This window comes from Etheostoma spectabile, chromosome 12 (genome assembly GCF_008692095.1).
Source record: "Etheostoma spectabile isolate EspeVRDwgs_2016 chromosome 12, UIUC_Espe_1.0, whole genome shotgun sequence".
NCBI lineage: Eukaryota > Metazoa > Chordata > Actinopteri > Perciformes > Percidae > Etheostoma > Etheostoma spectabile.
The window spans coordinates 21,071,337-21,086,002 of NC_045744.1; the positions used below are offsets into that span (position 1 = coordinate 21,071,337).

Sequence of the window (14,666 nt, forward strand, 5' to 3'; positions counted from 1 at the left end):
GGTCCCGTTGTCCCCAGCTGTATGGCACTGTGCTCCTGGGGTCTCGTTGTCCCCGGCTGTATGGCACTGTGCTCCTGGGGTCCCATCGTCCCCAGCTGTATGGCACTGTGCTTCTGGGGTCCCGTTGTCCCCAGCTGTATGGCACTGTGCTCCTGGGGTCCCGTCGTCCCCGGCTGTTTGGCACTGTGCTCCTGGGGTCCCGTCGTCCCCAGCTGTATGGCACTGGGCTCCTGGGGTCCCATCGTCCCCAGCTGTATGGCACTGTGCTTCTGGGGTCCCGTTGTCCCCGGCTGTATGGCACTGTGCTCCTGGGGTCCCATCGTCCCCAGCTGTATGGCACTGTGCTTCTGGGGTCCCGTTGTCCCCAGCTGTATGGCACTGTGCTCCTGGGGTCCCGTCGTCCCCGGCTGTATGGCACTGTGCTCCTGGGGTCCCGTCGTCCCCAGCTGTATGGCACTGTGCTCCTGGGGTCCTATCGTCCCCAGCTGTATGGCACTGTGCTTCTGGGGTCCCGTTGTCCCCGGCTGTATGGCACTGGGGTCCCGTCGCTTCCAGCTGTATTGCAGTGTGCTCTTGTGGTCCCGTTGTCCCCGGCTGTATGGCACTGTGCTCCTGGGGTCCCATCGTCCCCAGCTGTATGGCACTGTGCTTCTGGGGTCCCGTTGTCCCCAGCTGTATGGCACTGTGCTCCTGGGGTCCCGTCGTCCCCGGCTGTATGGCACTGTGCTCCTGGGGTCCCGTCGTCCCCGGCTGTATGGCACTGTGCTCCTGGGGTCCCGTCGTCCCCAGCTGTATGGCACTGTGCTCCTGGGGTCCCATCGTCCCCAGCTGTATGGCACTGTGCTTCTGGGGTCCCGTTGTCCCCGGCTGTATGGCACTGGGGTCCCGTCGCTTCCAGCTGTATTGCAGTGTGCTCTTGTGGTCCCGTCGTCCCCGGCTGTATGGCAGTGCATTTGATATGACCAATACAATTGGTCATTGTTTGTATTTTGTGACAACGCGTAGGTTTGACAATAAGTCCCGTGCATTGACTGGTCGTCGGGAAGGTAGGCCAACTATTCCCTCGTTTTCCCATCATCAATGTGCTACCGCTGACTCCGCTGCAGGCCTCTTAACAATGGGGATATGTTGCCACATTTATTTATTTATTTATAATTTTCCTTTTGTTTGTTCCTCAACTACATATTGTCACAGACTAGCGCTGGAAACGACTCTACAGAAGCCTGGAGTTGACGGAAATATGCTTGGTGAAAGTCCTGGCTGTAAACGGTTTCATTTTCCTTCTGTTATTTTGGTATTTTAATGTTTTTATTATGAAGCCGCAAAGTCCAGATATGTTGGGGATTCATTAGCAGTAACGTAATGCAACTCCACTGTGCATTATTGTTACTTAGCAACAGCACTCTTTGACAAAAGCTGTCAACTCCGTTACAAGGAATGTTTTACAATCCACCTGCCACTGTGGCTGGTATACAAGGCAAAGTCACGTGCCACTTTGAAAAAGTACCTGCCATTGGCTGGTAGCGGTTGCTAATTTCCTACCCTGGTTAGGAGGCAACATTAGCATTAATTTGCAGTCATGTTTCTGTCCAACTGATGAATGCAAGTCCAATATACAGTACATTCTTATAGCTCTGGTTAAGGTCTCTACCAAATCCTAAGGGAAATATCTGACTCTGCTAAATGGTCCACTTCATTCACCAGCTAGTTTCTACCAAATGGCAGACAAACACTGTCAGAACTTTTTCACTGAAAATGGCTGCCTTATGCATTTATAAACACTATAAGAGCTGAAAGTAAACCAAAACAGTTATGTGCTTAGCAGAAAAGAAAGCCCACTTTAACCGTCCTGCAGGTTAAGTAAACTTCTCCACTGTCCATCCATGTTCTCAGTGTGTTCTAAACACTCACATGTGCGGCAAAATATGGATACATTTAGAGTGTATTTGCAGTATATATTAACAGTGTTCGATTTTTGACGTGAGACAGACAACTAAACTGAATAGAAAATGAAAAGGAAAGATTGTTTAAGTTTAGAGTTAAAGCAGCAGGAGAGAACTGACTAGAAGGACTAAGGAGAAAGAGATGGGGAGGTGATGAAGACATTGAGGAGAGAAGTGAGGCCATGAAGATGCTAGGAGGAAGAGAGGGGAGAAGGCAGCCCTGTGTGTGTGTGTGGTGTGTGTGTGTGTGTGTGTGTGCCAGATGGCTCCAGCGTGTGGCGACCAGCCAGAGGAACAGGTGCAGGTCACATGACCAGCCGTTACCACGGAGATGGTGATTGCTTTTGGCGTGAGGATGAAAGGAGAAGGGCCCCAGGGACAGAGGGGGAGAGAGACGTAGAGAGAGGGAAGGAGGGAGTGAGGCACAGTGCAGGAGAGAGGGAGAGCGACATAGGCATAGAGTAGTAGAGAGACATCGGGGCATACAGTACTGCAAAGGGAGAAGAGGCAACACACAGGCTCAGACTATGAAAGTCGTACATTCATTACTACTAAGTTAGTAGAGCAAATAATTGTGTGCCTATGGCCTAAATGTATACAGGTAACTATATGTCTGTATTTTAAGAAATGAACAGTTTAACTGAACAGTTTGGTTGGGATAGCCCGTTCCATTGCGGATCCGGTTCCAGTTTTGCAACATACTTGTACTCGCAAAGCTCCAATGCTAACAAATCTGTTATGAAACCTCATGTCCTCTCGCTCTCTTTCTATTAGCAAAGGGCAGTGTATACAACATTTAGGTGGCAGGCTTTTATTTTTTAGCCAATAATGACCATCATCTTGGCCTGTTGGGGTGAAATCTCCTGTGGCAGATTCCAGTTGTAGCTGATAAATGTTAATTGCACAAGTCATAGGTAACCGAAGGCCATAACAAAACGGCAAAAGCCAGCAGGTGTTAGTTTGGCTTTAAAATCCTTTTCCCAAGTAAAACAAACATGTAAAGTAAAGCCACTCTCATGGCTGCAAAGACTATGGAAAGCATAACCGGGGGCTTCCCATAACTTCAGCTGAGGCCTAGAGTCGAAATCTCTTGGTTAAACTTAAATGCACCTCAAACAGTATTATGTTTATCAACTTAATAGAATTGGGGCCATCAGTGTTTGGAGCAAAAAGCACCAAAAAAAAAGATGTGTATAACTTCGGCTAGCTACACCTTTCCCACTATGACACGTATTAGATCAGCATTTCTTTCTGCTGCTCTAATTTTTTGATTGTAACTACAGGTTTAGTTTCTTGAAAATGTTCAAACCTAGATTTAATACATGGATTTGAAGGGATTCAGATTTGATAAGTAGATACTTATCTAGCTGTCACCCGACCAAGCTAAGCTCCATAGATTTGAGATTTAGTGTTGGTCTGGGGAGTCTGCTCTGTATTTTCTCTGAACAAGAGGCTTGACCAACGGGCGTAGTTCAAATGACTCTGTACGCAATTGGATAGTCCTTCAACCAATCAGACAAACTATTCGGGTGTCGTAGAAGCAACAACTGCATCAACGGTTTGCTGCGCTTTGGTGGCCGTTATGTTAAATGAATACAAGAAGATGCTTGTTCGCTTCCCTATCTTCATCGTGTTAAGCCTGCCAATAGCGCACCAGGTAGATAAGCCAGTTTGTGATTGATTCCCGCAAAATTTTGAATCAAAGGAGAATTAAACGTGCAGGTTTCCAGACCGAGCTGCAGGGTGAAATCAAATCGCCGGCAGAGTGGGCGGGGTTTACCCGGTCTAATAGAATACTTTAGACTCAAATCTTGGCGTTGCATAGTCTGTCCACCAAAGCGTGCTCCACAATGTCCCTATTTTTTTGTTCAAAGGACTTTTAAGTTTCATATCTTAACTTTATATTTTTATACATTTTATTCAGAGCTTTGACATATTTTGATGGTCCTCTGTTCTGTTGTGACAATAAAACAAATTATTATATTTTAATGAGAACTCATAAATAACTACAAATAACTAATGTTAGGGAAATCTGTTTTGTATTGTGTATCTGGATTATTATTTTATTTTTTTTTAAATATTTATTGGCCGATCGGATTTTTAAATAACAAAATATTCGCACTGGTATCGGCCTTAAAAATCCTTAATCGGTCGGGCTCCAGCATTTGAAAATCAATATTTTGTAAAACTGCCTTTACAATATTATGTCTGATAGTGGCAGTAAAGTAATGGATTACTACTAGACTGTGTGAGAGACAGAAGATGAGAGCTGTGTGTCCTCTGGCCTTCCTCTGTGGTGTGTATGCGCACACACTCGCAGATAGAGCCAGCTCCTCTTGCTTTCCATGCCACAGATTAGAGGAAGCCCGGGAGCCTTTCAACGCCTCCCCCTCCTCTTTCTGGGGGCTCTCTTTCCTCTGTCTGCCTGCCTGCCTGTCTCTCTCTCACTCACTCACTCCCTCCCCTGTGTCTCTCTCTCTGGGCCCCCCTTTCTCTTCCTCTCTGTGCCTGTATCTCTCTATCTTGCTCCCTCCGCCTCCTTGCAGTCTTTCATCATATTAACCCCCTGTGTGCCAGAGCCTGAGGCACACTAATGATTTCTAAGTGGGTAAATCAAACATGGCGACCGCCCTGGGACACACACACACACACACACACACACACACACCACACACACACGTACATGTGAATGCCTTGTAGTTGGTAAACTGTAAAAGAGGTAATGCCTTTTTTCCCCTTCTTTAGTGAATATATAAAATGTTCTCTCTTCCTACAGCAGTAAGAAGGTTGAGTCTGAGGGTGGGGCAAGCGCTGCTAAGAAGGATTCCAAGAGGAAGAGAGAGACGTCAGTCAACGAAGATGTAGAAGTGAAGTCTCCGCCCCCCTCACCTCCTGAAGACGATGATGACGACGGTGTACAGGTACGAGATGCATACAAGGAAAGCAGTGGTTTTGAAGCTCGTTTCAACTCTCCAGGCATCTGGGGGGGGGGAAAAAACACCACAAAATAATCAAAGTCATTGCTAATATTGTGTTGCAGCAGAGTTTCTGGAAGCCCTGCGAAAAAAAGCAGAAGGTCATAAAATCTTTGCACATCCCTCAGTGTCACAGCCTGTAGAGAGAAAACGCGCTAAGCCAGTAGGCATCTACTGGTTGCGTTGTAAACCAGCCTTGTTGACAGACCAAGAAGACAGGCCCCACTGCCAAGTTCACATGATGCGCTATCAGCAACTTTTCAGCTGCTGCATACATTTATTTGTATTTCAAAAATCTTTTTCCCCTGTTTTGTATGGAAGGTGCAGTTTGGCGGAACAAACAAAACTCCACTGTATCCCTCCTCAAACGGATCAATTTTTTATGTGCAAATGTAATTATGTGGGCCATGTAAACAGAGTAGCATCTGGCTATAAGCTGCATAAAGAGTTGTGGCTCTTATTTAAATAGGAAAGCACCTTGCAGCAGTATGTCCTCTTTAGCCCATTACAGTAGTTCTTTACACAGCCTCATTATTGGAGGCCATTTTGAGCCAACTAATTGGGTGAAGCGAATATGTATAACACTTTGGACCATATGGAACAGAATAATAAAAATGAAGTCTTTCTTGGAAGTCTGTTTCGTGGAAGAGGACAGCCTGGTGAATGATAAGCATACACAGCCCTGTATTGTCATCTATCTCTGATTTTATTTAGTTTATTTTACTAATATAGAATGTTTTTTTTTTTTTTTTTTGAGTGTCAAACAAATTCACACAACTCCTTTTTTGGAGATGGATCTTCCTTTGCTTTACAATTAGTGAACATTTTTAATGATGAATAAAAGGAATAGGGCTGGGAATTTCTGGAAGGTCAAAAAACTACAGCTGATGTCAGTTCCTCTGTCCAACAGAAGCGTCGTTCTAGCCGTCAGGTGAAGAGGAAGAGGTACACTGAGGATCTAGAGTTTCGGATCTCGGAGGAGGATGACAGCGGAGACGACTCACCGACACCTAAGTCTCCATCGTCCTCATCACACCACCAGGTACAGCTTGGGTTGGTTTTAGTAAGGGTATGTGGCTATAGTCTGACCGTAAAAATCTTAAGACATGGTAAAGTTGAATGACATGATTATGTAAACAGAAAGAAGCTATGCATATTATGGAGTACAATCAAGTACCGAAAGCTGGCATCAAATGTCTGGTCAGATTTAATCTAGTCTACCTAATCTTTAATCAAACAATTCAAACCTATATAAAAACTATTTTTAATCAGGAAATGTAGCATGTACAAGAATGGTAAACGATCAAGGATGGCCATGTTTCTTCAGTGTTACCTGAAGAAATGGTGAGTGTCAGTTGTTACTGTGCTTAAGGTATTGTAAAGGCAGTGTGTTTCACACTCTTGGGATGGATTTTGAATCAGTAGCTGTATCAGGCTGGGGATATTAAAACGTGTGACGGGCTGGAGGAAGCGCCAACACGCTTGTTGAGTAGTTCTGTGTGTTTCCAGGATGTGGCCGAGGCTGAGGGGCCCGTTGTGGAGAAGATCATGGGCAAACGCACCACCAAGAAAACGGTGAGATACACAGGGACACACAAACACCACGGACACTAATACAATACACAGAGACATGGACACACTGGCCCAAATCATAGTTTACGTCATCTGATTAGCCCGCCGCTCCACAGCTGGCCTAAGCAGATTACACACAGAGCTCAGACAGCGTGCATTCACTTGGTAAGCGGAGACAAGTGTTTTTGTATTTCTCTCTCTCTCTCTCTCTCTCTCTCTCTCTCTCTCTCTCTCTCTCTCTCTCTCTCTCTCTCTCTCTCTCTCTCTCTCTCTCTCTCTCTCTTCTCTCTCTCTCTCTCCTCTCTCTCTCTCCTCCTCTCTCTGCTCTCTCTCTCTCTCTGTCTGTGTGTGTGTGTTAGACGGCCCTTCTAAAGAAAGCTCATTCCTGAGCCAACGTGCGCACATATAGTCACCAGCCAACTTTCTTTTGCTAGCCAGCTGCCCCCGTCCTCCTCAATACGCACACACGCAATCACTCGCAGCTCCATTCAGAGTTGACCTCGGGCTTGGCACACAGCCAAAACCACAATGCTAGCTACGCCAGACGCCAAGCTAGCGTTTCCTCAGGCTGTGTGTGTGATTGATGATTCATGGCATTACAGTAGTAGTAGCATGGCGGAGGGTGTGTGTGCGTTTTACAGTACTAATGGTGAATGGAAGTGGACGGCTGGGCTTGAAAGAGCTACTGTTTTGGTATTTCCCTTTCACACACATACTTCATAAATGGAAAACATACACCCGCTTCATCTTTTAGTGTTAACACTTGTGAGTTTATCAGGTACATATTTTGAAATGTATTCTTCTCTGACTATTGTAATTCTAGGTCAATTTTATTTATAGAGAACATTTAAAAACAACCATAGTTGACAAAAGTGCTTAACAAGCTCAAAAACAAAATGAATAGAATACTTACACAAATACGAAATTAACAGTAGAAAAGGTCAAGGTGTCAAAACTTGACTTGAAAACAACAAAAGTGTCCTAAGGACTTGAAAGTGTCAGCGGTCTGAGCAGTTCTTAGCAGTTTCTAGATTTTACGTTGAGATTGTTCATATGTCTTCAGCAAAATGACTGAGAGACTGAAAAGATATGAATTACACAATACTTTCCCTCAGTGTGAAAATGTCTCTCTTCTGTACCACCTATCCACCTGTTATATAACAATGACGAGCCACTTGCGCTCTTTCACCATGCAGTTGCTACATATATTTATTAACCTTTTTTTTATTATTTTCAGCTGGATTCGGGGGAGGAAGTGGAGGTGGAGGAGTTCTATGTCAAGTTCAAGGGCTTGTGAGTAACTAGCTTTTTTCCCCCTATCTACCTCTTTGTTTATTTAAGCTGCGTGCACAAATTTAACCACACGTCTTGAAAATAAGTGTTTAACCACCATTTCCCTCCAGTAAAGCATGATCACCAGTGCAGTCTTAAATTTGCACTCATGCACTCTCTGGCTTTGTGAGACGCTTAGTGTCTTTATGTCTCTTGTGTCTCAGTTCGTACCTCCACTGTCGCTGGGCAGACTTGGAGGAGCTGGAGAAGGACAAGAGAATACACCAAAAGATCAAGAGGTATAGGGCCAAGCAACAACTCAACACCTTCATAACCGAGGTAAGACCTGCGCTCCACACTATAATTAACTGGGTCTTGATGTTGCATTGCTCTACAAGTAACCAAACACAGGGGTCAAACCAATTGACAAATGGTTTAAAAACACTCGCTGCTGAGGATTTCAGAAAACCAGATGTCAAAATCCGATTTTTTATTTTTTTATTTATTTTTTGTATTTGTTTCTTCGTCTTTACTATCTTACTAAAATCAAATCATAATAGCTTTATACAGACAATTAGTGTCACTTGTACAATAATGTACAGTGACTGATCAGACCCCCAGCAATCGCTGCTCTAGGTTGTTCAATAGATTCAACCTTTTGAATGAAGAACAGAAAAAGTACACAACTTGACTATAAATGCTAAAAAACCGTAACGGTTCTTGCACTGTGAACAAGAAAAAATCTTGCCTCACCCCAAAAACATTCTTTAAGCCAACCTATTATTAAACCGTCTCCCTGTTGTTAACCGTAAAACTCCACTTGCTTTCTCTCCAGATGGACGATGAGCCTTTTAACCCAGACTATGTGGAGGTGGACCGGGTCCTGGACATTTCAGAGAGCACAGATGAAAACGGAGAGGTGCTTTGATCTCTTCCTGTCATCTTTCATGGGTTTGAGCCTCTCTGCATACACTCATGCATACAACTCCCTCCTCTTTCTGTGTATGTTTTTGTGCAGACGGTGACCTTATATTTGGTGAAATGGTGCAGTCTGCCTTACGAAGATTCCACCTGGGAGCTGAAGGCTGACATCGACCAGTCCAAGATAGAGGATTATGAACACATCGCAGCACGCACACCCAACACTAAGAGAGTGGCAAGTAGCTCTGTGTTTTTGTGTGTCCATGAATGCTTGTTGGGTGCTATTTGGGTCCTAGCCTCCTCCCAGGAGGTGTGTGTGTGTGTGTGTGTGGTGTTTGGCCTTCTGCCTGCTGCATGCTCCTTCCTCCTCCAGATTTACAACTCCCTTAACTGCTCTCCACAGGGCCACGTTCTTGTGGTCTCACACACACCACACACACACCACACACAGCTCTTGTGGCCAGGCCAAACCACTAACAGTGTGTTTAATGCTGAACAGAAGCAGCTGTGATCTTTCCCTCATCACTCCTTTCTCTCCCTGTGTCCATCTTTTAAACTACTGCCTACCATTTGTTTGTAAGGACCTAGTGCTCTTTTTATGTCTTCAAAGCTTTATAAGATTGCTGGTGTTCAAATTGGTAACGCTAGTGCTACCCCGCCATACTGAAGTCTTGCATATTGTCCACATCAGCGTTTTACTGGTGGACTTAAAGTGTAAAATATTAGCAGATTAAGCATTTTAGGCTACATTGGAGGCCTTTTTCTCCTCCGAGACCGGTCGGAACAAGTCTACCTAAAAGGACTGTTTCCTGCAAAATTCAGTGAACAGTGTCATGCAGTGAACAGTGTCTTTTAATAGAAAAATGCCCCATTCAACAATCTTTATTTATCAATTAGTTGCTGTCACTCAATTAAAAACTATTTCAACCATACATTGGGCAGTAAAACCCACTTTAAGCCCATCTACAGTATTTCAAAAAGCCACACCCTTACCAATGATTTGATATAACTGAATGACGTTTAATAAATAATTTGATGTGCGTCTAGGATCGGCCTCCTGCAGCCGACTGGAAAAAGCTGGAGAGCTCCAGGGAATACAGGAACAGCAACGCACTCAGGGAATACCAGCTAGAAGGCCTCAACTGGCTAACCTTCAACTGGTTCAACTCGTAAGTCACCATTCCCTTTATTTAGTTAGAATTACTCCCTAACTGCTACTGCCAGCGTCTACATGTGTTAGCACCCTATTTAATAGTCTTAAGTGGACATTAAGTGGCAATCTAGCATATTGTGGATCAGGTTTTCCCACTGGTGTGATCCATTCATGAAATGTGTGCTCTGATAGTTCACTAGAGTCTGTAGACGAACATCTTCATTCAGTAAGCAAAATAGGAAGATTGTAGTTGAACTTAAGTCAGAGGACATGTACATTATTATTTGTGCTTCATGTGCCCCAAATCTTACTGTTTGAGGGTGAATGCTAGTTATGAACCTTCTGGAATATCATGGAAGTTTCAGAGGTGTATTTCAGGTCTGGGAAGAACTGAAGGAATTCAATCAAGTCTCTGAGTATGACCGATCATTTTCCAACCTGTCTTGCGTGCTTTTTGCATTAGATTGCTGGAGTAGAAAAACAGACTGCTTCACCCCTTTGGAAAAGCACCATTAATAAACCAAAGGGGAAAGATCGTTTAAATCATGGGCACACATTGATTACTCATGTAAAAATCATGGAATTTTACATTAGATACGCAGTGAGAGTGGTCAGTGGTAACTGGCATGCAGTTTAGTGACGCAGAAATACAAATACAGGTCCTACATGCACTCCTCCTGTTTTTAGCCTCTTGTTCACTTTGTCCACATCATTTGTCCACCACAGACGTAACTGTATCTTGGCTGATGAGATGGGTCTAGGAAAGACCATCCAGTCCATTACATTCCTCTATGAGACTTACCTGAAGGGTGTTGAGGGGCCATTCCTGGTCATTGCCCCACTCTCCACCATTCCCAACTGGGAGAGAGAGTTCAGGACCTGGACCGAGCTCAACGCCGTGGTCTACCATGGAAGCCAGGCCAGTCGCAAGACCATCCAGGCCTATGAGATGTACTACAGAGACGCACAGGTAAACGGGCTGAGACAGGACTTTACATTTTTGATTTCCAGGAAGAGAAAAGACAGGACTTTTGTTTTAAAAATACTCATATTTATTTTGACACTGTCTTTGAGGTTAACCACCATCCAGTGTCGGACGCAAAAAGGACATCTGTGCTGACAAAATTATTGAAAAGAGTAGTTGGTTTGTTTCCTATGTGGCTGAATAAATTATAAAATATTCAGTTTTGAATGACAAAAAATTGCAAAGCCACAAGTTAAAAGGCTACTGGAAACGGTCATCAGCTCCATGCCACAAGAGCATATTTCTATTTACAATAAGTATAATTAGGTATTATCAAAATACGCATATAAATGTCAGGCCAGTTTATATCTCTTGGAATGTGATTAGTCATTTATGCAGCTCAGATGGTCCTCAACCTAAATTGCAGCAATGTGAAATAGACTAAGGAACAGAATTTGAACTGTTCTCGTTTTAAGAACGATTACTGGCGATGCATGGTATTAGGTCTGTATGAGAAATGGTTAGGATGATGTTGCTGTAGCGTAGATGGAAGAAATGAGATTCTGTGAGACAGCCAGCAGATCTGAACACCTTCGGTCAGGGGAACTCTTCAGCCAACTGGGGATGGACCGTGCCCTTCTGCCGTGTAAGCTCCTAACAGTCCTCTAGCTGTAAGCCATGTACTATAAGCGCTTATTGTACAATGCTGCTTACATCTCTCAGTGTAACCTATTTCACAGGGAGCCTGTGAAGGAAAAAAAGCTGTAGTAGCAGTGTCCTTGCTTGCTGTTAACCAGGTTGAGGTAATCCTCAAGGTCGCAATGGAAGACGTGTTCTTTTCTCCTGTACTGCCTGCTTCCTTCATTTAGACACAACAGGCTCAAGAACTTTTATACATCAATCTATTCTGTTGGTAAACCCTAAATCAGTGTGCTGCCAATTAAGGTCTGGATTTGAGGATGTCTACGTTGTTTGTTTCTGCCATGTCTTAGATGGCTATAATATAAAGGGTGTATTTTGTGTATTTGGCCTGGTTTGAATAAAGAAAACAGGCACATGAAAAAATGTTTTGTAGCACAAGATGTCTGTAGAACTATAGTAATACCAACCAGTTACAAAGGTGATCATACCATAGTTAACTATAGGCATAAGACCAAATTTATACACATTTATGCAGCTGCTGTGGTCCACCGTCAATGCTTTTTTACTTTTACTGTTTCTCTCCCAAATCCACAGCATGAGACAATAAAGAAGTTACCTGACAAAAACATTTAAGATTACTCTTGTTGACCTTAATTATATTCCTTTTCCTTAACTTTTTTCCCTCACCCCTCCAGGGTAAGATAATAAAGGGAGCGTACCGTTTCCACGCGGTGATAACAACCTTTGAGATGATTCTGACGGACTGTCCGGAGCTCCGCAGCGTGCCATGGCGTTGTGTGGTGATAGACGAAGCCCACAGACTCAAAAACCGAAACTGCAAACTACTGGAAGGACTCAAAATGATGGACATGGTGAGTGGTGGCCCGGGAAAGACAAATGCAGGAGTTGGGAAGAGGCTAGTGGTTGCAACCGATTATTAGTCATCACTATATCACATCATGCTTTTCAAGTCTGTGACATGCTCCTACTACATTGAGTACAGGTTCATGTAAATAAAATGTGTTTTCTCTAGCAAGATTTTTCTACTTTAAAGGTCTTGAGAAACTTGAGAGCACTTTGTAACCAGTACCTTCTCTGTTCTAATATAATCCATCTCTTCTTCCCTTTGCGGGGTTAAAGTTCTGAAGACATCCTGCTTTACATTTTAGAAACTCTAATTTTCTCTTTCTTGTCTGTCCCTCCTCCTCCAGGAGCACAAAGTTCTGTTGACAGGAACTCCTCTCCAGAACACAGTGGAGGAGCTCTTCAGCTTACTCAACTTCCTGGAGCCTGAGCGATTCCTGTCTGAACAGACATTTATGACGGAATTTGGAGACCTTAAGACTGAAGAACAGGTAAATGGAATGGAAATTGGAGGGCTTGTTATCTTTTTTAACTTTCGAGGCGCCCTAAATTCCCCACTGAATGAAGTGTTAACATTGCGTCCGTGTGTCTCAGGTTCAGAAACTGCAGGGCATTCTAAAGCCCATGATGTTGAGAAGACTGAAGGAGGATGTGGAGAAGAACCTGGCCCCTAAGGAGGAGACCATCATTGAGGTAGGACTGATGTCTCATTATCAATTTCCAAGAACTCAGTGTCTTACTTATTCTGGAGAGGTTTTCAAACAAAAAATAAAACTCACTGAATTAATCAACTCTTGTTGTCAGGTGGAGCTGACCAACATACAGAAGAAATACTATCGGGCCATTCTGGAGAAGAATTTCTCTTTCCTGTCCAAAGGAGGTGCAGGAGGTGCAGGAGGAGGAGGAGGAGGAGGAAGTGGGGGTGGCGGCGGAGGAGGTGTCCCCAACCTCCTCAACACCATGATGGAGCTGAGGAAATGCTGCAACCACCCCTACCTCATAAATGGTACACACACACACACACACACCACACACACACACACACACACACACACACGCACACGCTTCCAAAAATTCAACTAAAGTATTACGATTCTGCAAACCAAACTTTAAATGTTCCAAAATCATCTTTTTTGTTTCATCATGAACTTAAATGGTTTCCCCCTGTCCAGGAGCGGAAGAGAAGATCGCAGAGGATTTTAGGGACTCGCATGGTGGCAGGGCGGACATGCCGGACATGGCGCTCCAGGCCATGGTCCAGGCTGCTGGCAAGCTGGTGCTCATTGACAAGCTGCTGCCCAAGCTGAAGGCCGGCGGACACAGAGTCCTGGTGTTTAGTCAGATGGTCCGCTGTCTGGACATCCTGGAGGACTACCTCATCCAGAAACGGTGAGAATAGAGACACATGAAAATTACTAGGGGTGGGGATCTCTTGGCACCTTTCGATTCCGATTCAGAGGCCAACAATTTGATCTCAAGGCAACAAAAAAAAAAATGTTATGGTCATTTCCATGCGTGATTTAAAAAAAAAAAAAAAAAAAAAAAAAAAAAAAATTAGTTTGACATATATACATTTTTTATTAAATGTTTTGTCTTCTGAAGTTTTTATTTTTTATAACATGCTCGTGAAAGTCACCTTCTCTCACAGTGATCTTCCATGTCAGATGCCAATATTGTTTTTAACGGAGAATTTACTTCCTAGAACATAAAACATGAGGTGGTCAGATGTAATGTGATAAAGTAGATCAACTGTGTGCGTGCGTGCGTGTGTTGTTGTTTTTTCTACTTTTGGCCATTTTTGTCTTCTTCTTTTTTTTCTGCACTCTTGCCTAAACTCTAAGTAGTCGTCCAGTACCCCATCCAATTTTACTTAAGGGTTTTCTGATTTGTAGCTGTCTGGAGACAGTAACTTTTAAATAAAAATTAAGACATTAAAAAATAATAGATTATTAGCTTCTTTCTATACTGTATATTATTATCCTCTTTCCTTTCTTCAGCTGTCCTGTAAATAAAGGCCTAAAAATGCCACAAAAAATCTTTAAAAAATGGAATGTCCTGATGATGATGATGATGATGATGATGATGATAATAAATAATACATTGAATTTGTATAGTGCTTTTCAAGGACCCAGAGTCGCTTTGTGTCCTCTAAAAATAACTGATAGAAACAATCGATAGTATCTGCTGATACTGAGTCCAATCCAATACACAACACAGCTGCCACTCAAGCTACCTGAAAATGAGATATGACTAAACTTAATTAATTAATCTGAAAAGAAATGTTTTGCTAAAGATGCTCCATATACAGAGTACAGATGAATATATACATAGCTGAAGCTATGCGGTGTTGATTAAATATG

General features: G+C 43.4%; 1 protein-coding gene across 1 annotated transcript in view; it reads left to right on the forward strand.

Annotated features, from left to right (window-relative positions):
* chd7 (chromodomain helicase DNA binding protein 7) overlaps positions 1-14,666 on the forward strand; it is a 78,101-nt gene that overhangs the window by 39,175 nt on the left and 24,260 nt on the right. Inside the window, 14 exon segments of the mRNA XM_032531392.1 lie at positions 4,720-4,864; positions 5,829-5,960; positions 6,428-6,493; positions 7,728-7,783; positions 7,987-8,101; positions 8,598-8,681; positions 8,781-8,918; positions 9,731-9,852; positions 10,563-10,806; positions 12,138-12,314; positions 12,654-12,797; positions 12,901-12,999; positions 13,111-13,312; positions 13,479-13,695. Coding sequence (XP_032387283.1) covers positions 4,720-4,864; positions 5,829-5,960; positions 6,428-6,493; positions 7,728-7,783; positions 7,987-8,101; positions 8,598-8,681; positions 8,781-8,918; positions 9,731-9,852; positions 10,563-10,806; positions 12,138-12,314; positions 12,654-12,797; positions 12,901-12,999; positions 13,111-13,312; positions 13,479-13,695 — 1,941 coding nt within the window.